At 31.0% G+C, this 25,074-nt stretch overlaps 1 protein-coding gene across 4 annotated transcripts in view; it reads right to left on the bottom strand.

Moving 5' to 3' along the window:
• The window catches only part of LOC126882130 (monocarboxylate transporter 5), a 681,181-nt gene that overhangs the window by 129,754 nt on the left and 526,353 nt on the right, over positions 1-25,074 (bottom strand). The window contains exon 9 of one of the 4 annotated variants that reach the window (XM_050646976.1): positions 7,713-8,784. The exons of 1 other annotated variant lie outside the window; for it this stretch is intronic. In XM_050646976.1, coding sequence (XP_050502933.1) covers positions 8,630-8,784 — 155 coding nt within the window. In that variant the 3' untranslated portion in view covers positions 7,713-8,629. Of the gene's footprint in view, positions 1-7,712; positions 8,785-25,074 lie in introns of those variants that run through there. 2 more of the 4 variants (XM_050646977.1, XM_050646978.1) reach the window with 2 other exon arrangements.

The raw sequence follows: 25,074 nt of genomic DNA, 5'->3' as shown, positions 1-25,074 counted from the left end.
ATAAATATATCAGTGCAAGAAAAGGTGTGAAAAGAATATATTAGTGTTTTTATTTCTAGGGTGTTCTATTTGAAATAAGAAAGTTCATTAGATTTCCAGAAAAACTGAAAATCTGACAACGTGATTGCCACTATAATATCGGTCGTCTCAGAAAACCGTTACCCACCAAAATCTATAAAAATCGTTCAAGCCGTTTCCGAGATAATTAAGAGCTTCCATACATAAAACTAACTCTGTATATATGTATTTAGTTATGTGCATATAAAAATAAAAATGCTGAATATATAAATACCTATAGTATCCAAATATATATTATGTAATATGTATGTAAATAACTAAAATTTACATGTTGTTTTTATGTACCTATTATGTACATACTTACCATTTAAGTAATATTGAAGTACCAAAATGATTTTTTTATTTTTAAACTGATCGCTAACAAAATAAAAAGGTTAATTATGTATGTTCCTATTCCTTATAGAAATACTTCGTCTTCGTCATAGCAGAGAGTAGACAGTGTAGACACAAATTCCAAATGCCTAACTGTAACTATTTTCATATTTTGTATTTTGCCTTTGTTCCCTATCTCCTCCCCTATGTAGGTATGCAGATCAGATCAGAATGAGAATGGCCGTTTCCCGTTTGGTTATGTGGGTTATTGATAATTTCCCACCTCTACAAGTTTCATCTCTTTTTATTTCACAACTTATTAGGTTTTCCGCCTTTGGCGTTATTTTGCCGGTCCTTAGTGCACTCATCACTGTATTAGTTAATGGTAAAATACAACCGTTATTTAGAATCGAGGCCATTAAATTAAAGAAAAAGAGGAAAACGGTTGTTTACACTTTTTGTTTCAAGGTCTGAAAACTTACATAAGACCAGGTTATTAAAAAACGTTTTTGAATCACAGCTTTTAATTATTATAAAATGTATCGAAAGTTCTCTACTCGAAAATGCTTCCAAGCATGAATTAATATTGCTATATGACTTTTGTTGGGAATAATATTGTATCTTGAAAACTAAGAAAAGTGGATGTTTTATTAATTGCTACATATCTCATTGTCTATTACATAAATGCGTTTCTAATTTGTGGGAAAAATCTTTCGAATCAAGATTAATATCTTACAAAATTCTTTTAAAAATTTTCCTATAATAACTAAACGGTAACATACGATATTTCTCTAGTGTTTCAAGTGATTACATGCATCAAATTTTAAAAATAAAAAGAATATGGCGGTCACGGGAGTAAATGAATGTAAGGATGTAATTATAATTTTCCAAACAATAATAGAAATAACGTTATTGTGTGCCGAATATACAGGCACACTCAGTCACAGACACACATACAAACACACAGAGAAAATCAAATAAGGCCGTCCGCCTTGTCGACCCATCGACATGAGTCGACGCTCGAAGTAGTCGACTCGATTCCAGTCGCGTAGATCTCTCCCCGCCATTCAAGTTCCTTCGTTGTGCCATTGAGCTCCGTAGACGGGGCGTTTAGGGTTGCAAATCTCCTCGTCTTGTACGACTCTCGTCCCTTGCGATCGGTAGCGCACGAGACAGTTCGAGTGAGACGCACGTTTCCAGTCATGGAATTAAATTTATTTTATTTGTTTCCTTTGTTTTTTGTTATTTTTTGCGCTAAATTAAATAGTAGCTTTGTTGAAATATATTGTTTGTAATATAAAATTCTGAAAACATTAAACTTCTGTTTCTAGGCGTTTAATATAAAATTCGCTGGGGAAGTAGAAAAATACCATCTATTGTATAATGCTCATTGTATACAAATTATACTAAAAATGTAACAATTACCGTACTTTTCACATATCAAAATAGTCGTTTTGGTTGATATATAAAAATGCGTTCTTCCTGGTTGGAAGATGTGAGCACACTGAATCGATGTGTGCGGAGAGGAATCGCTTGTGCCGCAGGGTTCGTACAAGACGCGCGAACTTCGAGACGTGTCTTCGGTCGAACTATGTGCGGACGGCCTAATTCTAAAGAAAATATCAAATGTGTCTACTAAGATAAATTGGTAATATTAAAGAAAGATTAATTAGAAAATGTAGAAATGTATCTATTACTCAAAACAAGGAACTTTAGTCTAAGAGCTAGTGAACCCTCCGACTAACGGTCTTCCTGTAAAGCTTGAAATTTGTATAGTGATAATTCATAGTACACCAAGGCTAAAAACCATGACCTGGCAGGCATCAGTCCTTCACGTGTATCTACCAGGTGAATCGAAAAGTGCATAGTTTAGGGGGTAAAATAAACTTTCTCCTGTAAAGTTTAAATTTAAGTATGTGTTTGAGTAAGTCATTTAGAAGAAATGTGTACCATGACAGGCGATTTTGAACAGCATAAGACCTTGCCAGGCGAGGGGAAAGATTAGGGTTATTTTCTAAAATTATTTTTTTTGCATCGAAAAGTTTTTTTAGGTTTTTTGAATCATTCCAAACAGAAAAGGTTTAGTGACTTTTCTCTTAGGTTGATAGTTTTTGACATATAAGCGATTAAAAATTTAAAAATTGCGAAATTGACCTCAATCGGACATTTAGCTGAATATTTCAATGTTGCCAAGGTAGGTAGATATTCTTTAAATATCGATTGATAAAATTCCGAAGAGTTTTTTGCAAAACAATATCGAAAACCCCTTTGTTTTTTAATTGCTAATCAAGCGGGAGCGACACTGTAGTATAAGTGAGGACGTTTGAGTTTGCATAATTTCATTACCTCGATAATGGGCAAATTTGAAGAGAAATTTGAAGACAGCTCGATTTTTATTTTTAAATTAGGACTTTTTGGCATATATACAATACTAGTGACGTCATCCATCTGGGCGTGATGACGTAATCGTTGATTTTTTTGAATAGGAGTTGGGGTCGTGTGATAGCTCATTTAAAAGTAATTCATAATCATAATTCTCTATTCAGTAATATAAACGTTAACATAATTATTTATATAGGGTGTGCAAAAAATGTTTCCCTTTTTGTTTAAATTAATTTATTAAAAAAAAATTTTTGTTTACTCTGTATAAATAATTATGTTAATGTTTATATTACTGAATAGAGAATTAAATAGCCTTTCAAATGAGCTATCACACAACCCCTACTCTCACTTAAAAAAAATAATCGATTACGTCATCACGCCCAGATGGATGACGTCACTAGTATTATATATATATATATATATATATATATATATATATATATATATATATATATATATATATATATATATATATATATATATATATATATATATCAAGCAGTGATTCTTGAGGATGCAGTCTATTTTGGCCCACAAGACAAAGAAAACTCTTTGACTTACTGTCAAGCTTTCGAATTTATTTTAATTCTTTTTCAAGACATCTGTTGACAAAAATATACAATTATAAAAATTATGTACGTACTTACAATTTTCTTAATTACTTACTAGTCATGAGATTACATTGAAAAAATTTGAAACTTTACTAAAAGGACAATTATGCACATAGGTATGAAAAATTATTATTTTTTTTATTATTAAAATTATTATTTAAAAAAATTATTTTTCATACCTATGTGCATAATTGTCCTTTTAGTAAAGTTTCAAATTTTTTCAATGTAATCTCATGACTAGTAAGTAATTAAGAAAATTGTAAGTACCTACATAATTTTTATAATTGTATATTTTTGTCAACAGATGTCTTGAAAAAGAATTAAAATAAATTCGAAAGCTTGACAGTAAGTCAAAGAGTTTTCTTTGTCTTGTGGGCCAAAATAGACTGCATCCTCAAGAATCACTGCTTGATATTTGAATATACAGTCAAGAATACCATAATCTTATATATATATATATATATATATATATATATATATATATATATATATATATATATATATATATATATATATATATATATATATATATATATATAGATTATAGTTTTGTTTTGGGGTTGCAGTCATTTATTTTTTAGGGGCAGGATAAGTAAAACTCTGTGTTATTACCTAGCTTTCGCAAAATATATTTGCTTCTTCAGGGTAAGCTGAAATGAGTATATTATAAATACAATGAAATTAAGTTAAAATACATTGTATAAAAAATAACAAAAAAGACTTACAACTTGAGGTTATTCCTAAACATTTTCACAAAACATAGTATATATATAATTCTTATTCTAATGTTATCCAAATAGCAATGTTTTAATTTTCAAAAATTCGATTTAATAATTTAGTTTTTAATTTTGATTAATGCCAGAAAGACACTCGAATAATGTCAAAAAGACACAAAAATCTGTTTATTTTATTTTAAGTTGAAGAGTTAGTATTAGATTATTTAATTAGTAATCAAAATATCAAAAACTACTACATATTTTAAATTATAGAGGATATAACTAGATATTTATATGCAGTAGTAGTTTATTTTATTTTAAGTTGAAAAGTTAGTATTAGATTATTTAGTGAGTAATTAAAAACTATTACATATTTTAAATTATAGAGGATATAACATATATTTAGTTTGCCAATTATGGTTTTGTTAATAAATTAAAGTGTTGCCAAATTTGAAGATTAAATTTATAAAATTTAGTCGAGGAATTTAATGTTCTTGATTTAAAATATCATTTATCATAAGATAAAATATAATTATAGATGTTGCTTAGTTTATTTATATCAGTTCTTTTATTCACACATTGATATTTATTTATGCATACCATTTCTAGGAATTCCCTTTTATTTAGTTGGTTTTCATGTTTTAATACCGTTGTTTCATTGAAATTGAAAGAATAATTTTTACTTATGGCATATAGAAAACCTATAGATAGTAACAAATTTATCAACTACCATTCACAGCATCCACCTCATATGAAAATAAATTTAATATTGGGTCTAAAAAACAGAATCAACAGATTATCTCACACTAGCAACATCAATAAAGGATTAATGGAACTCAAAGAAATTTTATTGGAGAATTCTTACCCAATTAAACTAATAAACAAATTTTTATTTAACAACCCTAATAATAGAATAATTGATATGAATAAAACAACAGAACCTAATCACCAAATTTCACAATCCCAATTTACTTACACATCACTACCATACATACCAATATTAACACCCAAATTAACTAAAGTATTTGCTAACTACCCACAAATTAAAGTTGCAACTAAAAATATAAAATCATTAGCAACATTATATACAAAAACTAAAAAACCTATTGGTATCATGGAAAACTCAAATGTAGTATACAAGATACCATGCCAAAATTGTGATAAATCATACATCGGACACACATCCAGGAATTTAATAGGTAGACTAACATCACATAAAAGCGATCTCAGAAACAACAAAAATACATGTGCATTAGTGGATCATGCCATAAGTAAAAATCATTCTTTCAATTTCAATGAAACAACGGTATTAAAACATGAAAACCAACTAAATAAAAGGGAATTCCTAGAAATGGTATGCATAAATAAATATCAATGTGTGAATAAAAGAACTGATATAAATAAACTAAGCAACATCTATAATTATATTTTATCTTATGATAAATGATATTTTAAATCAAGAACATTAAATTCCTCGACTAAATTTTATAAATTTAATCTTCAAATTTGGCAACACTTTAATTTATTAACAAAACCATAATTGGCAAACTAAATATATGTTATATCCTCTATAATTTAAAATATGTAATAGTTTTTAATTACTCACTAAATAATCTAATACTAACTTTTCAACTTAAAATAAAATAAACTACTACTGCATATAAATATCTAGTTATATCCTCTATAATTTAAAATATGTAGTAGTTTTTGATATTTTGATTACTAATTAAATAATCTAATACTAACTTTTCAACTTAAAATAAAATAAACAGATTTTTGTGTCTTTTTGACATTATTCGAGTGTCTTTCTGGCATTAATCAAAATTAAAAACTAAATTATTAAATCGAATTTTTGAAAATTAAAACATTGCTATTTGGATAACATTAGAATAAGAATTATATATATACTATGTTTTGTGAAAATGTTTAGGAATAACCTCAAGTTGTAAGTCTTTTTTGTTATTTTTTATACAATGTATTTTAACTTAATTTCATTGTATTTATAATATACTCATTTCAGCTTACCCTGAAGAAGCAAATATATTTTGCGAAAGCTAGGTAATAACACAGAGTTTTACTTATCCTGCCCCTAAAAAATAAATGACTGCAACCCCAAAACAAAACTATAATCTACATAGTATCAGTCAATATTACCTAATTACTTTATATATATATATATATATATATATATATATATATATATATATCTATATAAAAAAAAAACAAAAGATGTAGATCTTTGAAACACACTCAGTGATCAAAAGATCCACAGGTACTGGTTTGGACGACCACTCGTACGAAAACAAACAAATGAAATAGAGAATGCGGAAAAATCCCCTTACGAACAATTCACACATCCACTACTGCGGACTGGGAAAAATTTTTTGAATAGAATCGAAGATCCAAACACCAGCTCTTAGAAATGTGTTTCGCCCTCTTCAACCTCTATGGGCTCATCGGTGAAGATGAGAGGTTGAATATCTTCAGACACATTCCAATCAAAAAACAACATTCGAGACCTAGACATAGCAAGAACGTAAATCTACGCCCAACCTGACAATGCCATTCTCAAGTTTTAATTCCCTAATTACTTTAGAGTAAGTAAGATAATGTTTATGAAAAAACAAAAGATGTAGATCTTTGAAACACACTCAGTGATCAAAAGATCCACAGGTACTGGTTTGGACGACCACTCGTACGAAAACAAACAAATGAAATAAAGAATGCGGAAAAATCCCCTTACAAACAATTCACACATCCACTACTTCGGACTGGGAAAAATTTTTTGAATAGAATCGAAGATCCAAACACCAGCTCTTAGAAATGTGTTTCGCCCTCTTCAAGATATTCAACCTCTCATCTTCACCGATGAGCCCATAGAGGTTGAAGAGGGCGAAACACATTTCTAAGAGCTGGTGTTTGGATCTTCGATTCTATTCAAAAAATTTTTCCCAGTCCGAAGTAGTGGATGTGTGAATTGTTCGTAAGGGGATTTTTCCGCATTCTCTATTTCATTTGTTTGTTTTCGTACGAGTGGTCGTCCAAACCAGTACCTGTGGATCTTTTGATCACTGAGTGTGTTTCAAAGATCTACATCTTTTGTTTTTTCATAAACATTATCTTACTTACTCTAAAGTAATTAGGGAATTAAAACTTGAGAATGGCATTGTCAGGTTGGGCGTAGATTTACGTTCTTGCTATGTCTAGGTCTCGAATGTTGTTTTTTGATTGGAATGTGTCTGAAGATATTCAACCTCTCATCTTCACCGATGAGCCCATAGAGGTTGAAGAGGGCGAAACACATTTCTAAGAGCTGGTGTTTGGATCTTCGATTCTATTCAAAAAATTTTTCCCAGTCCGAAGTAGTGGATGTGTGAATTGTTCGTAAGGGGATTTTTCCGCATTCTCTATTTCATTTGTTTATCTATATATATATATATATATATATATATATATATATATATATATATATATATATATATATATATATATATATATATATATATATATATATATATATATAGATATATATATATATATATATATATATATATATATATATGCCAAAACTCCTAATTTAAAAATAAAAATCGACCTGTCCGAGGATTTCTCTTCAAATTTGCCCATTATCGAGGTAATGAATTTATGCAAACTCAAACGTCCTCACTTATACTACAGTGTCGCGCCCGCTTGATTATTAGCAATTAAAAAACAAAGGGGTTTTCGATATTGTATTGCAAAAAACTCTTCGGGATTTTATCAATCGATATTTAAAGAATATTATCTACCTACATTGGCAACATTGAAATTTTCAATTAAATGTCCGATTCGGGGTTAAAAATGGCCGATTTCGCATTTTTTTTATTTTTTATCGCTTATAATATGTCAAAAACTATTAACCTAAGAGAAAAGTCACTAAAGACCGTTTCTGTTTGGAATGATTCAAAAAACCTAATAAAACTTTATTGGATGAAAAAAAAATAATTTTAGAAGAAAACCCTAATCTTTCCCCTCGCCTGGCAAGGTCTTATGCTGTTCAGAATCGCCTGTCTGGGTACACATTTCTTCTAAATGACTTACTTAAACACATACTTAAATTTAAACTTTACAGGAGAAAGTTTTTTTCCCTTAACTATGCACTTTTCGATTCACCTGGTAGATACACGTGCATGACTGATGCCTGCCAGGTCATGGTTTTTAGCCTTGGTGTGATATGAATTATCACTATACAAATTTCTAGCCTTACAGGAAGGCGGAGGGTTCATTAGCTCTTAGACTACTTTATCCAACCGAAAACTGCAGTTAAATAGTTTTATGCCGATATAAGTATTTGTACATGATGATGATAACTAATAACCATATCTAATAATTTTACTTAATGTCACAAATCTCTTTCAACCGTAAATAATATCATACTGTCTCAATAAAAATACAACTTCATCGCCAACTCCGATACACTTTATAAAAAATATCATTTTTAATAAAAATCAATGAGTCTGGAACAGAGCTCGTTATTTGGATGCGTAGCTGTTACAAGCTGATGCTGATCTGCTTGGACTGTCTCCTTTTGGCCTGCCATCTCTGTATTGGAGGAATGGTGAATAGAATTATACCGCTAAGTCCTATCGCTGTTCCTGCTAATATGAACCCTGGATTGTACGATCCCGTCACATCATACAGACTTCCTGAAATTGCGAATAAATACGTTAAATATATCAATTGAATTATAAATCAACAATTATTTTTCCAAGAGGAAAGTCCCAGATATTCTGTATCTGAAAAAATATGAAAAAAAAAGAATTTTTTTAAGAAACGTTTTTCTTTAGTTACTAGTGACTAAAATTAAAAATATTATACAAAAATCAACTAAAAAGCAAAAAATAAAAAAAATTGAAAAAATCTAACACATTCGTCAAACAAAAGCGTGGCGCGTCTTCATCGAATAAGCGGTTTTTGCCCCGCGCTTTTCTTTAACGAATGTATTAGATTTTTTCAATTTTTTTTATTTTTTGCTTTTTAGTTGATTTTTTTTTTATATTTTTAATTTTAGTCACTCGTAACTAAAGAAAAGCGTTTCTTAATTTTTTTTTATATTTTTTTATTTTTTACTTTTTAGTCTTACACTTTTCAAACATTAAAATATATCGTCATGTTTATTAAAATATGTATAAAACATATGATGTACAAACATGAAAAGTAGTAGGAATCGGCAAAAAATTTGAAACTTTATTGTTTATTTATGAAGCATAACGTAAACAATTAACGTCTTCTTCTTCTCGTTTGTCCTTATGCCCTATAAGAGCGTCGGACTTTGGTATCACCTGTCCATCTTTTACCCATTTCTTCCACGCCTTCCGGTCTCCTGCCATTTCCTTTATTGCACTGTTTTCCCTCTCTTTGTCCCGATTTCCTCGATCTGCTCCATCCACCCCTTTCTAGGTCTGCCCCTTCTTCTTTTCCCCTGTCTTTTGGTATCTGTCACCTTCTTTACTAGTCTGTTCTCGTTCATCCTAGTTATATGTCCAAACCAATTCAGTTTTCTTTTTTCAATTTTTTTCTCTATTGGTTCCTGACTTAGCACGTTTCTGATGTTTTCGTTCCTTTCACTGTCCATCTTCGTCTTTCCAGCTATTTTTTTCAGCTGCTTCATTTCTGCTGCATTTATGGCACTTTCATGTCTTTTATTTGTGACCCATGTCTCGCTTGCATATAGAAGAGTTGGTACTGTGATTGTATTATATACATGTATTTTTGTTTCCTGGCTGATTTCCCGTTTTCCCAGTATCGTATTATTAATCGCATAATATATTCTCGTAGCTTTCTTTGTCCTATTTGCAATTTCTAGGTCTAGCTTTCCGTCATTCGATATTATCGTGCCCAGGTACTCGTAGGCCGTCATCCTCTCTAATTCTTGTCCTTTACAGAACACTCGTGTTTCGCCTTTAATCTCCTGCTCCTGCTGACCTATTTTCATCGTCTTGCATTTGCTGATGTTTATTTCTAATTTCATTTTCTCTATTTCCTCAGTCCATACATCAGTTAGTCGCTGCATCTTTCTCGGGTTGTCTGCTAAGAGAACGACGTCGTCCGCATACAGTAATCCTTCTATCATAACTGGTATTAGGTGCGTGTAGCCTATTATTGTTTTTAAGTGGTTTGTTCTTCTTTTTACATTTTTAAATAATTTATCCATAATTATGACGAATAGGAGTGGGCTTAGGCTATCTCCCTGTTTTATCCCATTGTTCATCCTAAATTCTAGTGATCTGCTACCTCCCATTTGTACTTTTCCCACGACTCTGCTGTACGTACTTTTAATTATCTCTAATAGTTTCCTCGTTATTCCCAGCTCCTCCATAGTATTCCACAATACTTTCCGGTCCACTGAGTCGAACGCTGCTTTAAGGTCTATGAAGGTCATATATATGTTTGTTCCCCGATTATTATTTTTTTCTATTATATTTCGTAGTATGCTTATGTTGTCAACTGTTTGCCTTTTGGCTCTGAATGCCGTTTGTTCGTCTTCAAGTTTTTCTTCTATCTCTGTTCTTAATCTTCTTTCTATTATTCTCGTATAGAGCTTGAACACTACTGATGAGAGGCATATATCTCTATAGTTTCCACAGGTGGATTCTTCTCCTTTCTTGTGAATTGGGATCAGTAAGTTTTCTTCCCATTCTCTCGGCATTTTGTTTGTTCTCCATGCTTCTCTCATTATTTTCAGCAACCACTTCTTTCCTTCTTTCCCTATCCATTTTATCATTTCGGGATCAATTTTATCTGCTCCGCTCGCTTTTCCTATTTTTATTCTACTTATCGCTTCTTCCAATTATTCTGTCCTTATTTCTTCCATTTGGTATTCGTCTGCTGCTGTCTGTTCTATGGTTCCCTCTGTCTCTATTTCTTCACTTTCTTCGCCCATATATTCCTCTTCATAATATTCTCTCCATACCTCTAGTATCTCTGTTATATTTGTCTTTAGTTTGTTGTTTTTGTCTTTTACTCCTCTGAGTTCTTTTCTTTTCTTTCCTCTTAGGCTCCTTACTTTATTACAGAAGCATCTGTTGTTGTCTCTGTAATTTTGGTTTAGTGATTCATCGAACTTCCTCCAACTCTCTTTCCTTTTCTAACTAGTTCTTTCACTATGTTTCTGTGTTTTTGGTATTCTTTTTTATCTTGTTCCTCTCTTGTACTATTGTATTTTTTCCATGCCTTTTTCTTTGTCCTCACTTCTTCCTGTATATCGGCATTCCACCATTCCGTCTTTTTGTTTAATTTTCTGACTGTTAGATTTCCGCATATCTCTTCTGCTTTCTTCATTATTATTTTTTTTAAATTCTCCCATTTTTCCTCCATATCCATTTCTATTTTCTTTCTCCCCTCCATTTTGAACTCCTTATCAGTTTCTTCTGGATATCTCCTTTTCTTTTGTTCATCTTTTAGCTTTTTTATGGCTATTCTGCTGTATTCTATCTGTTCTTGTTGTACCGGTTTTCGTCATGCCATCTCTGCCATTACCAGTCTGTGATGAGTTCCGATCTCTGCTCTCTGTTCTGTCTAGACTTGTTTTATATTTTGTTTCATTTTTTGCGTGTAGACTACGTAATCTATTATGCTTTTTGCGTCTCTGCCTTCTGCTACAAATGTATATTTATCTTGTAGTACTTGTTGTGTAAACGAGTTTCCTATTAATAGGTCATTTGTCCGGCAGAATCTGATCATTTTAATTCCATTTCTGTTTAGTATCTCTTCACCATATCTTCCCATGCACCCAAGTCCTTTGTTTTCATCTTTCCATATCCTTGCGTTCCAATCTCCCATTCTACTCTTTCACATTTTTCTCTTATCTCATCTAGGGTATTCTGTAGTTCATTGTAGAAATTTTCCATTTTTTCTTCTTCCGTTCCTTCTGTTGGTGCATATATTTGCACTATGTGCCATTCCTCTTCCATTTCTATTTTTATATACATTATTCACGACATAGGTTTGAAATCTGATACTCTTTTTCTATTGTCTCTGTGACTACTATGCCTACTCCTTCTTTCGCTCTAAGTTCTTTGTCTACCCCGGAGTAATACATCGTGTAATTTTCTGATATTTTTTCTATTCCTCTTCCACATTTCTTTGTTTCGCTAGTACCTATTATTTGCATTTTAAATTCTTCCATTTCTTGCTCTGATTCGCATTCCTTTCCTCTAAGTGATGTTAAATTCCATGTACTAATTTTCAAGTTGTTATTTTCGTTTATTCTAGTTTTTGCGTCTTGTCCTTGTTTCATTTCCACGTCAATCGTGCTAGCTGTTTTTTCAATGTCCTTTTTCTTTTGTTCATTTTCTTGTTGATTATCCTTTCCTTCTATATGTTTTTCTTTATCCAAATTCCATTCCGTTGTCTTTGCGTTGTCGTCATCGTCTTTACTATCCCTCGTTTGTTGTTTCCTTAGTTTTTTGGAACAGATTTCTCTATTTTTTCGTTTACTCTTTTCCATCTCCACTCGTCCCCATTTATTGTAACTTTATTGTAACCTATTTTTACTTCTTTTCCCTTTTATTTTTCGTCTTTAGCTAGTTCTCCGAGCTGTTTTTGTATTTTCCTCTCTTGTTTCGTCATGTCATTGTTTAGGAAGATTTTTTTATTTCTTATGTTTTTTAGTTTATATTTGTTTTCCATGACTGTTTGCTTGTCTTCACCATTATATAGTTGGATGAGATAGTGGGATTATCCTATTTTTATTAAGTTCTGATGTTTATTTCTAGCTGTAGATGGTTTGTAAAAAGTTCTCCGTGGCTATTTTGAGGTCTGCTTGATTTCTTGTATCAATATTCAGGCCGCTTAGAACAATATTGTTTTTCCTTTTTTCTTTATAGAGCCATTAAATATTCTGTTTTATTTGTGTTAATTCTGCTTTTATATCTTCATTTTCTTTTCTGAGTTCCTCGTTCTCTTCTTTTAACTTTTTAATTTCCATTGCATATGATTTTTGGTCTTCTCTTATTAATTTCATCTCATCTTTTATTTCTGTTTTCATCTCTTGCATCAGATATAGTATTCTCTCGAGTTTTTCATCACTTATATTGGTGGGTGTTCGATGCGTTTTCTTACTGTTTTGTAAGATATCGAAGTTTTCAGCCGGTCTTTTCTTGTACTGATCATCTGGATAGTCGTCTGAACTCATGGTTTTCTCGAGAAAATCCCTTGCAGACTTTGGGCAATATTGGGTGTCTCAGATAAACAGCCGAGACACATCTAACCTATTGAAAAAATCTAACACATTCGTTAAAGAAAAGCTTGGCGCGTCTTCATTGAATAAACGGTTTTAAGGCTATGGGTACATAATTCGCAAATATTTTACGTGAATTCCTACTTTTTCTGTCTTTACACGGCAAATTACGTGTAGTAAAATTCACACTGGTATGGATATGTAAACGTTACTAGCATAGAAAAAAGTGTTGTGTGATTTGGTAGAATGCGATCTTACCCTTCAAAAAATATGTCACGTATTTCAGCACCTAGAAAATTGGAAGGATACTACAAATCTGGCCTCCACATAAGTGGTCTGTAGCTTCGACATGATAGGTGTGAAATTTTAAACGTTCTTGCTGTTGATTGGATAGGAAGGGTAGCGTTATCTAGCCTCCACGCTAGGTACACCATAGCCTCCATACGGTACTTCCAATATTTAATATTATTTTATTCAAGTGGACAATAAAGGTAAAACACAAACAACTTTTGTTTCTTAATTATTTATTTATACAATAATGTGACATTTTACATAGAAATATGAGTATATACTTTCGATTAAATATATGTTTACTTGTTGAATTTATCGGCTGCACACAACAGCTGATCGGCCATTAGACCCAACAACAAAACGCGAAATAAAATGTGTATTTTAAAACTGTTGGATAAACAGTACCTACAATCAGAAAAGCTTACCTTTAAAAAGGTACTCGATTATGAAATAACAAAAATATCAAAAAACACGACTGAATATCAGCTTTTTATGGTGACACAAACTAAACACAAACACCAAACCAAACACATCACATAACCGACCATATAAAATAAGTAATAAGTGAACGACAACGCGAACGAACGAACACAGATTACAGATTCACAGATAACGCAGGATTTGTCAAAAGTCATGTTTCACCAATCACAATGCCGACATCAGCGCCTCTGACTAAACGGAAGGAAAATAAATACGATTACATGTTTTTTATTAGAGTTAGCGGGGCATGGTTACTAGAATGTCATTCTACTTGAAAATGTCATCATTAATTTAAAGAGATGGGTTTTGAATGTTCTTGGATAACTGTTATTTTTATAATTGCAAATTATTAATTCAGTTAATAAATGTGATAATTTTTTCATTAAATATGTATTCAGTGATTGTAATAATTTATTTGTACAACAAAAACTAATACTTAATCGAGAAAAGAGGAAAAGTGTTAAAGTGATTTTTTAATAATATATTGTTATGGAACGCTTACAACTTTGAACATCTTTAACAACAAAATACTTGGATCACAGAATATATTATCCTGATGTATTCTCTGCTTGGATCTTCCACAAATAATACACAATAAATAACTTTTTATTAAGTTCACGTCTTAATCAATTATTTATCAAATACACTATATTGTATCAATAATATTTAATCAATAACTCAAAATATTCCCGATGCAATGTCAAATATTTAAAATTGTCACTGATTGTCAGTGTCTGACTGACAATATATGTTGACAATATTATATTCGGCTGAGTGCGTTGTAAGACAAAAATAGATTTGGAAAATATTACCACGGCATTGTGTTCATTTTTTTCGAATCCTGAAAAAACCAATTAATATTTTTGAAAAATTTTAACGCAGAATGAAAGACTAAATTATTACCGAGGGCCGAAAGTCCCTTAGAATAAATAAAAAGTTTGTTTTGAATGAGATATTTGAAATTAAAAATCACACTAAATTTTCTCTTAGTTTTTCACCCCTGTAACTTATTAGAATAAACATTATAGAAGTTCTCAGGGACTTTCGGCCCTCGCTAATAACGTAATCTTTAATTCTGCGTTTAAATTTTTCAAAAATACTTATTAGTTTTTTCAGGATTCGAAAAAAATGAATCCCCATTTGAATAGCATTGCAGCCGAAAATACGTACCGCTCCTCTTAACGAATGTATTAGATTTTTTCAATTTTTTTATTTTTTGCTTTTTAGTTGATTTTTTTTATAATATTTTTAATTTTAGTCACTCGTAACTAAAGAAAAGCGTTTCTTAAAAACTTTTTTCAATATTTTTTTATTTTTTACTTTTTAGTCTTAAACTTTTCAAACATTAAAATATATCGTCATGTTTATTAAAATATGTATAAAACATTGATGTACAAACATGAAAAGTAGTAGGAATCGGCAAAAAATTTGAAACTTTATTGTTTATTTATGAAGCATAACGTAAACAATTAGCGTAAAAAGTGAAATTATATATTAGTTCATATAATTAGCTACAATCTGTAAACGTTTCAAGTTTCTTCATTGTAAAAAACAAGAAAATGTAAGCATTTTCCGTTAAAATCGTTTTTTTTTTTATTTAAACAGTTAATAAACATGTAAAGAGAAATCCCGACATATGTACAATATCTGCTGTCGAGATTTTCTTTAATTTAAATTTGAAGCAAGTAGCTGAGACACCAAGGTGAAGTGACAGTGACAAAATGTCACAAATAAACTTTCTTAAAATTACTTTAATGTCTATTTTCTAAGACTACGAATCAGATTGGGAAGACTGGAAAAAGAATTTTTGTGAAACTTTTGAAAGTAAAGGGTGTAGAAAGTAAATTAGAATATGCAATAAAAAAGGAAAAGCTATTACTGCAGGTGAGTAAATCCTTTGACACAAGCACATTAATAGATTTAATAGCTATTTACCTACCAAATAATGTTGTAGATAAAATTGATAGAGGAATATTAAAAGGTACCCAAGATTTGCACAATGAGATAGGTAAACTTGAACACCTTGCAACTAGAAATCTAATGAAAAAGAAAAAATATGCAGAAAATAAATTCAAACAAACAGAGGAAAAACTCCTTGTAAAATATGCGAATTTGCAAATAAAGGAAAACGGTTCCATTCTGAGGAGAATTGCTGGTTTAAAGAAAAAAGAGATAAAGCTGGTCAAGTGAGGACAATAAATAACAATGCAATGTTAGAAGTGGAATTGAGCAACGAGAATCCAAAAAACTTACAATAATACCATTAATTGTGTTCAACGTAAAAATAAACAACATACTGAATGTGAATGCACTGTATGATCTAGGATCCAATGTGTCACTGATAAATTCAAAAATATTGAAAATAAAACAGAAGGAATGGAATAATAAACATTCAGTTAATCTAAACACAATTTAATGGTAGTTCAAAAACAAAAGGTGTGGTTACATTAAAATTAAACATTTTAGACGTTGAAAAAGAAATGAATGTTTTTGTTATAGAACAGAAAGAATTGAAGTATCATTTTTTAGCTGGTTTGGACTGTTGTTTCAAATTTAATATAAGTCACAATGAGAGACTAGAGATTATACATAACAATGATAGAAATATAGAATCACCAGAAAAGATAAATATGTCAAAATTCCTGATGTACTAGGTGACATAAACAAAAAAGAATATAAAATTAATTTCAATGAAAATTTAAATATTGATCAATTTGAAATAATAAAAAATCATCTCGATTTAGATAAACAAGCTAAAATTGAAGAAATAATTGATAAATATGCAACGGTATTTGCCAAGGATAAATATGATGTTGGTACAGTTAAAGATTATGAAGCATTGATATAATGGTAGAAAAATACTGTTACAAACGCCGCTACAGATACACAATGGAGGACAGAAAAGAGATAGAAAATCAAGTAGCAAAATTATTGGAAAAGGGTTTAATTGAAGAATCATATTATAGGCCTTTTGCTGCTCCCGTTACATTGGCATATAAAAAAGAAAAGGGAAAAAAATCAAGACTGTGTATAGAGAACTTAACAAAATAGTCACACCTCAATCACAGCCTTTTCCATTGATAGAATATTTAATAATAAAAACAGTAAACTGTAATTACTTGACAACATTAGATATTAACTCTGCATTCTGGTCAATTCCAATGAAAATTGAAGATAAACATAAAACAGGATTTGTAACACAAGAGGGACACTTCCAATGTGCTAAAACAGGACGATGAAAATGGTAATAGTAGACCAGTGGCATATTTTTCAAAAAAATTAACAGAAGCACAAAAGAAGAAAAAAGCAATATATCTAGAATGCTTAGCCATAAAAGGAAGCTGTAAAATATTGGCAACATTGGCTAATGGGCAAAGAATTTAAGGTATATTCTGACCATAAACCCTTAGAAAATTAGTACGTTCTTTAACGGTAAAATATTGCAAAACCTCTAAATTTTAAAGAACTACTTGGATTGACATGAAATTTGGCATACACATAGCTAACAAGTCAAAGAAAAAAAGTGATAGTGTGCCGATATGTGCTTTTTCACCGGTAATGGTTTTCACCCCCTCTTGGGGGTGAAAAAATATTCGTCCAAAGTAAGTCCAGAAATGGATAAACTAACTAATTTTAAGTAACTTTTGCTCTATATAGTTTTTTCACTAAGTCAGTACTTTTCGAGTTATTTGCCAGTGAATATGTTAATTTTTTCAACAAAATAACCACGCTTTTAGACGGTTTTTCGCAAATAACTCAAATAGTAAGTATTTTGTCGAAAAAACATTCTTAGCAAAAATATAAACTGTAAAAAATTTAAAAAAAAAAGGTGTGTATATCACGTCTCTATATCTAGTAGAACCAGAGTTATAGCTAATTAAAAATAGCTTCATATTCGTCAAATTCCAAATGGAATACTTTAACGTGAAATAACCAAAAATAAAGCACATTTCTTGGAATACTCATTAAAACTTATTTAAAGTGTTTAAAAAAGCTTCATTTTTATTTTATAAAAAAAATTTCTAGCATCAACAGTAAACAAGTTACGCTCAAAATAAAGTTAGTCCCTTTTTTTGGTTAAAAAATCGGGAAAATCACCCCATAATTTGTATCTCAAATGAACTTAATCGTTACGGCTTCACAAGTTTCTTGACTCGTGTATGTATTGTATATATGATCTGTAAGTTTCATCGGTTCAAAGTCCTTATTTTTGAAAGGGCTGTAGTTAAAAGGGGTTGAACGAGTCACTGATCACGAATGTATGCAAATTTAGAAACACCAAATCTTAATCAAGTATATTCAAATGGGAAATAAGCCACAATTTTACCTAAAACCGATTTTATTTTGTATTTTGACGACACCCGACTTGGAAATCGAAACGTTAATAAAATCATTTTTAGGTAAAATTGTGGCTTATTTCCCATTTGAATATACTTGATTATAAAAATGCCACAAGAAAATAGCTTCAGAACAACCAAATCTTAATAAATTTTTGTCTTACAGAAAAACAAAAAAAATACATTATATTCAGAAAAGCAATGCTGACTTTTTTTGTTTTTCGAGATTTTTGGTATCTCTAACAATTTTTAAGTTATTTTGAAAAGAACATATTTTTCAAAATTAAAATTTTTAAAAATTTTACTTTAAAACCAAATTAACGATTAATTTCATTTAAGTTGCTGATTTGGGGGCGGTCTTCCCGATTTTTTTTTGCCAAAACAAAAGGGACCAACTTTATTTTGAGCGTAACTTGCTTAAATTTAATGCTAGAAACTTTTTGTAAAAACAGAAATAAAGCTTTTTTTAAACACTTTAAAAAAGTTAAATAGGTTTTCCCCAAAAAGTGCTTAATTTTTTGGACATTTCACTTCGAAATATTCTATTTGAAATTTGGTGAATATGAATCTATTTTTCATTGGCTATAACTCTGGTTCTACCAGGTCCAGAGACCTAACGCGTATACCATTTTTTTTACTTTTTCACAGGCTATATTTTTGCTAAGAACGTTTTTTCCGACAAAATACTTACTTTCTGAGTTATTTGCGAAAAACCGTCTAAAAATGTAATTATTTTGTTGAAAAATGAACATATTCACTCGCAAATAACTCGAAAAGTGTTGACTTGGCGAAAAAGCTCTATAGAACAAAAGTTACTTAAAATTAGTCAGTTTATCCATTTCCGGACTTATTTTGGACATATATTTCTTCACCCCCAAGAGAGGGTGATATTCACCCCCAGGGCAAAAGCACACATCGGCACAATATCACTTTTTTTCTTTGACATGTAAGCTATGCGTATGCCAAATTTCATGTCAATCCAAGTGGTTCTTTAAAATTTAGAGCAAAAACCGTGAAATAATGTACTAAATATGAATTTTAAAGCTAGAACTGATGAAGAATTAAGTGATTTAGCTTACTACTTATCACAGTACAACTTTAGGGTTAAATATAATTCAGGGGCAACATATATTAATTGACCATTTTACAAGGTACGTTTATATTTTAACATCTCAAAATCAAAGTGCAACGGACTTTATAAAATTGACAAAAATGGTAACAGACAATAGTCGACATAGTGTTGGCAGATCAATGCCCTGGAATAAACTCGAAAGAATACAAACAATTTCTTAAGAATAATAATACAAAACTAGTATTCACTGCTGTTGATGCATCATTTTCTAATGGGCTGAATGAAAGAGTAAACCAAACGCTTGTAAATAAAATACGATGTAAAATAAATGAAACAAAAAACAAAGTTGCATGGGCAACAGTTGCACAAAAATGTGTAGCAGCCTACAATAAAACAGAGCATATGATAACAAGGTTTTCTCCAAAATATCTACTAGAAGGTGAAAACACAAACATACTACCTGATGAAATAAGACCTACAGTCACACAAGAAAAATTAAGTAAAGATAGAAAATTAGCATTGAAATATACATTAAAATCACATGAATGCAACAAAAGAAGATTTGATGCACATCGAAAAGACCTACAACTAAATGTTGGAAACCAAGTATACGTGGAAAATGGTAATAAATTAAACAGAGCAAAGCTAAACGAATTGCGAACTGGACCGTACACAATTAAGAAGAAATGGTCGAATTCTCTCTACGAATTGGACACTGGACACAGTAAAGACCTGTTCCATAGATTAATAATATAGTATTACCGACCTGTTCCACATTACAAAACTAACATAGTTGTTTAAAGAATCCAAAAATGAACACACAAATAAATGCCTGTCTGGTTCTCACCTGAAGGGGGGGGGGGGAAGATGTAGAGAGAAATCCCGACATACAATATCTGCTGCATTAACAGTATAGCGAAATGTTTAATTTTAATATACAGGGTGGGTCGAAACTCGGAATGAGTATTTTCTGAGTTTTCTTAAATGGTATTTAAGTATTGTAATGAAATTATATTTTATGGGACTTTTTTATTTCTTAAGCATTCCCTATACCTAGATGCTTTAATTTGTAAGTTATTCGTAATTCTTTAAGCCAAACAATAATTTCAACAAAAATTACGTGAAATTTTATTAGGTGGCCGTGAAAATATCCAATAAAAATAATTTTTCGAAAAAAAATACATCATAATATAGCCTGATCCTTAATTTATTAATATTGGATGAGATATCTAAATACATTCGTAGTTAAGGTTGTTGGTGCTTAAAATATTAATCAAACATACAAAATTTACCCTAGTTGGCTATGACACAAAATTTGCTTAAACATTTGACATTATAGTATTTATATAGTTTCAGTTGATTTGTTACCATTACTAATATTAATTTTTTTAACGAGGAACTGATTAAAATGGCTTTGTGTTAGGAGAGTATAACAAAAATGAGCTACTTGCAATAAAAATTTATCATCATCAATTCCCTGATAGACGATAACCAAGAAGAGAAACTTTTAAAGTATACTAAGACGGTATCAACAGACTAAATACTTAGATTGTAAGAACGGTTGTACTAATATGCAGATCCTCAGTGACACTAAGGATTACATTTAATTCCTGTTTTCTTCATTTACAATAGTTTTTGTTTTATCAGATTTATCATAATCTAAGTGTCCAGTTCATTGAAACCGTTCTAGTATATTTTTAAACGTTTCTCTTCTTGGTTGTCGTCTATCAGGGAATTTCTGAGGAAAAATTCTTATTGCTAGTACCACATTTTTGTTATACTCCACTAGCACAAAAATCTTATTAATCAGTTTCTCATTAGAAAAATTCACATTAGTAATGGTAACAAAGCAACTGGAACTATAAAAATAATATAATGTCAAATTTTTAAGCAAATTTAGTGTCATAGCCGACTAGGTAGAATATTGTGTTTTTATTAATATTTTGCGCACCAACAATCTTAATTAACTACGAATTTATTTGGATATCTCATCCAATATTAATAAATTAAGGATCAGGCTAGATTATGATTAATTTTTTTTTTGAAAAATTATTTTTGATTGAATATTTTCACGGCCACCTAATAAGATTTCACGTAATTTTTGTTGCAATTAATATTTGGCTTAAATAATCACGAATAACTTACAAATTAAAGCACTTAGGTATAGGGAATACTTAAGAAATAAAAGAGTACCATAAAATATCATTCTATTACAATACTAAAATACTGGGTGTTTCATTTAAAAAAACTCAGAAAATACTCATTCCGAGTTTCGACCAACCCTGTATACTAAAATTAAACATTTCGCTATACTGTTAATGTTTAACAATAGTAGACTATATTAAAAATCGATTAAACATAAAACAAAAATTTGACGTCAAATCACTACAATTCTACAGGGTGTAAATATTGCCACGAAATTAACAAAAAAACGTAATTATCTTTTAAACTATCTCGTATAATATTACAAAACCCTATATTTTAAGAAAGAAAACATTGAGTAAAATCCTAAAATATAAAAATGTATAGGGTGTTCCATTTAAAAAAACATAAGTTTGTGTCACCCTGTCAATACGCACGTCCCTGTATATTTGAAAATATTTTTAAATAATGGTCCTATCTGTGATCCAACTTTTACCTAAATAACTTTTTTTCGTATCTCTTAGACCCGTTTGCCATTATACTAATTTCAGTACTGATTTCAGTACTAAAAATATTGGTTAGTTGCGCGAGTCGATTTAGTATGAAAAAGTCAGTTTGTGCCAAGTTTGTGTTTGCAACTATCCGAATTGTAATCAGCATATAGGCATGCGCTCTACCTACTAAATTTACATGAGCTTTACTCAAGGTTCATAGATAGGAGCTTTACTAATTGAGATTGCAAGTTGCAAGCCATTAACTTATTAACAATAAAAGATGGGAAGAAGTATTTTTGCAAAACTGGCAAACTTGGCTTTTATTTCTGCTATTAGAGATATATCCACACCTAGTTTGGCTAATTCTGCCTTTATTTCTTCCAAAACTTTAATTCGTGCGTTCCTATTCTATAGAGAGGGTGCTTTGGCACATACAAACATTGATTCGATTTGTAAAACTCTATTAATGTTTCAATCTGCCTTTTTCTCCACATGTTGAAAGTTGAAATCACTATTATTATTATGTACCTATAAAAAAAACAAAAGTACCTAATATACAATACAACCTCACTTTTTAATATTGTGTCAATTTCAGTACAAGAAATTAGAACATGTTTTAATTTTTAGTACTAAATCGGCGCGCGCATCTAATTTGTAGATACAATATTTTTAGTACTAATTTCAGTACTAAATTTAGCATAGTGGCAAGCGGACCTTACGACAAATGAGTAATTGGACTTTGTCACACTAATGCCCCACCCTGTATATTATTTATCTATGAATATTGTATACCATTTGTATACAAACAAATGAGAACTGACACTGACAGACGACAGACTAAACCGGTCTACCATTAAATGTTGCCAAGTTTCAACTTCATGGCTTGTTAAGTAAAGGTGGCTATGCCTCTACCTACGAGCTCATAGCGTATAAAATTCAATTTTCTAAGTCTTTTATTATTTAAACCAATGGATAATCCACAATTTTTTTGAAAATAGCTTAAAATAATGTATATTTTTGTATTTTCCAAAAAATTTCGGACATATTGGAGATTAGTGCACCCTATGTAAGGCACAGCTGAATCTTAAGCTTGATTCTCATTAGACGTGCAAGGAACCGAACCGGCAACGGCAAGGCACGGGCAAGGTTTTCGGAGCCAATTCACACTGCGAAAGGCTTGCCGCGGGTTGGTTGCTTTGCGTAGTGAACAATGTTGAAATTGAACGTTAACAAAAATTGCTCTAATATTAGACGAAGAAACAGAAAATGGAAACAAATATTGCAGAAATAGAAAAAGACGTTGTTGGGTGCTTAAAATGCTAAAGAAACGCACAACAGAAGGAGAATTTGCAACCTTAGACTCAGAACTTTTAGACGATCAGACAATTTTTTTTAAATATAACCGAATGACAGTGTATGAATTTAACAACTTATGGCATATTGAACCATAATATTCAACCTAGTTCTTGAGTCACTCATCAGAAAAACCAATGAAACACCAAGACAGTACAAATTACTGCAAATGCAGACGATGTAGTTCTACACTTTAACACGACTAACTGAAGCATTCAAAAACATTGATCCTGAAGCACGAAAAAGGGAGCATTAAATAAACGAAGCAAAAACGAATGACATGACCGTCAAAAGAACACCTGGCAATGAAAATTATATCACAATAGACAACTATACTCTTGAACGTGTGGATGCCTTCACATATCTGGGCACAGAAATCAGAAGAATTCCGTAAGGATCGAAATTAATGCACGTATTTCCAGAGGAGAATCGTACATACTATGCTATTAAAAGATTGATGATTAACTACGAGTAACTTGACTCGTATTTAGATGGGAAATAAGCCACAATTAAATTGAAAAAATGATTTTATTACCGTTTCAGTGGTATTTTGTATTTTGACAACGAAACCCGATTTGGGCTTCGAAACGTTAATAAAATTATTTTTTCAATTTAATTGTGGCTTATTTCCCATCTTAATAGTCAATCATAAATATTCCACAAGGAAATAGCTTCAGAACAACATAAAAGATTGATGAAATCGAAATTATTAGACAATTGAAATCAAAATGACTATCTACAGAACATTGATTAGACCCGTATGGTTGTGAAACCTGAGCAATGACGAAAAGGAATGAAGCCCAACTCAGTTTATTCGAGAGAAAAATGCTGGGAAAAGTATATGGCCCGGTGCAAGCAGAAGACGGCACATGGAAAATCAGTAGAAACAACGAGGTAAATGAATTGAATGAAGGTTACGATATTGTACAATTTGTGAAAAGTCAAAGACTGCCATGGCTGGGACATGTGCAGAGGAAAGACAATGAATAAACAACAAAGAAAATATTACAATGGAAGCTGATAGGAAGGCGAAAAAAAAAAGAAAGGGCCAGAACGAGAGGGATGAATGACGTGGAAGACGACATGAAAACCATGAACATAAGACAATGGAGAAAAACTACACAAGAGAAATCCGAATGGAAGGACATAGCCAGACAGGCAAAGACCCATCCAGAGTTATGATGCCAAAAGAAGAAGAAAAATTGGCGTATATTGAGGAACCTCTTCAAAAACAAAATACTTCTTTTTCTATCGTCTTTATAAAACTGATTTTAAACAACCAAGATTGCAGATTGCTTGCCGGTAAGGTATTCACACTGTCGTGACCTTCACGGCACATGCTAGGCAAAGATTGTTTCGAAAAGAACGTCGCATGCAAAGCCCGTCGCTTGCCGGTGCCTGGCACGCATAGTGTGAATTACATCCCGTGAAGTGCATAAGATTTTATGTAAAATGTATCTTGCCGAGCCGATGCCTTGCCCATGCCGAGCACTTGCCTTGCATGCTAGTGAGAATCAGCCTTTATGTTTGTGCGTCACAGTGTTGCCATGCCATTTCTTTCATAATTTCAATCAATGTTAAATGTA

The sequence above is a fragment of the Diabrotica virgifera genome, chromosome 3 (genome assembly GCF_917563875.1).
Source record: "Diabrotica virgifera virgifera chromosome 3, PGI_DIABVI_V3a".
Lineage (NCBI taxonomy): Eukaryota > Metazoa > Arthropoda > Insecta > Coleoptera > Chrysomelidae > Diabrotica > Diabrotica virgifera.
This window is presented reverse-complemented; position numbering and strand designations above follow the sequence as displayed.